The sequence below is a fragment of the Stegastes partitus genome, unplaced genomic scaffold (assembly GCF_000690725.1).
Source record: "Stegastes partitus isolate 25-593 unplaced genomic scaffold, Stegastes_partitus-1.0.2 Scaffold430, whole genome shotgun sequence".
Lineage (NCBI taxonomy): Eukaryota > Metazoa > Chordata > Actinopteri > Pomacentridae > Stegastes > Stegastes partitus.
In genome coordinates, this window is record NW_007578161.1 from 4,467 (window position 1) to 5,744 (window position 1,278).

Sequence of the window (1,278 nt, forward strand, 5' to 3'; positions counted from 1 at the left end):
TCTCTTATCTGTGACTTCATCCACATTTTCTAATCAAGGCTTTCCGTGACTGTCACATTGCTGTGACCTGCTTGCTAAACAAGGCCAGCGTCGGGCTTTTAGGCTGTCTTACCACATGGCAGGGACCAGGCCAGGGCCATGAGGAGGTCACCGAGGTAATTAGGATGACGGACGAAACCCCACCAGCCGGACACCAGCAGCCGCTTCCCTGTTGCTGTGGCGATGGTCTCCAGTCCTGTAAGGGGAGAACGCAGATCATTTTTTAAAAAACTGCTTCCTGGATCAACTCCCCACCTGACAGAACTTCCTTAAGCTGAAATATATTACTAGAAATAAAATGTGAAAGAGTATATTTGAGTGCATTTGTAATGATTGAGAGAGAATTTGACTTACTCGCAACACTTGGATGAGAAGGGTCTCGCCTGAACTGGTTCTTCTGGGAGTTGGATTTCCTGAAAATGTAATATCCAGCACCTGTCGGCAAACGGAGAAAAGTTCATCAGTCACACTCAGCCCCGAAACAAAACATTTCGCAGCCTAATGAAAGAGATGATCACCGTTTAGCGCTACTATAGCCGCGGCTTTGAGCGAAGTCAGAGTCTGCGGGTGCACGACCAGGAAGGCCGCCTGCAGGCCGTACGTGAAGGGAACCCAGGCCAGGTCACCGAACACCAGCATGAACCCAAAGCCGTCGTGCACGATGTCCATGGTGGTCAGAACTGCCTCCTGTTGAAACACGGCGAAGCAAGAAATTAAATAATAGTGGTTAAAAGTAGAAAGCTGCTCCCACATGTTTAAACCGTCCTGCCTCCTCCTCACCTCGTTCCACAGAGCGTCGGCCACGTACAGCAGCTGGAAACTGTTGACGAGGATCATGGCGAGGGAGGGCGAGCCGCGGAGCTCCACCTCCTTCATCAGCATGCCCAAGTTTATGACCACCTGAGGGAACGGGAAGAATGATGAGCAGCAGTAGGCGTGCGTTTCATCTCCAAAAAAAAAAAAAACGGCAGACAAACTGTGATCGAGTGGTTCACAAAAAATAAACATGACGGTCCAACATCAAGCTTTATAAGTTCTGCTACCAGGGCTGCAGCTAACCACTTATTTTTTATATATAATATCACATAATCAGCCGGTTTAATCATTTGAGAACTGAGAAATTAAATTGTTTGTTTTTTGGAACATAAAGTCAGTCCCTAAAGTTGACGTTCAGACGTCCTGTTTTATGTGAGCCGCCTCCAAAACTCAAACCAGCAAATATTCAAGTTTGTTATGCTG

At 47.3% G+C, this 1,278-nt stretch overlaps 1 protein-coding gene across 1 annotated transcript in view; it reads right to left on the bottom strand.

The window, feature by feature from the left end:
- The window catches only part of tm7sf2 (transmembrane 7 superfamily member 2), an 18,185-nt gene that overhangs the window by 3,517 nt on the left and 13,390 nt on the right, over nucleotides 1-1,278 (bottom strand). Inside the window, exons 7-10 of the mRNA XM_008286067.1 lie at nucleotides 820-939; nucleotides 558-726; nucleotides 394-474; nucleotides 113-235 (exon numbers count right to left, since the gene is read on the bottom strand). Of these exons, the coding sequence (XP_008284289.1) occupies nucleotides 113-235; nucleotides 394-474; nucleotides 558-726; nucleotides 820-939 (493 nt within the window). The remainder of the gene's footprint in view (nucleotides 1-112; nucleotides 236-393; nucleotides 475-557; nucleotides 727-819; nucleotides 940-1,278) is intronic.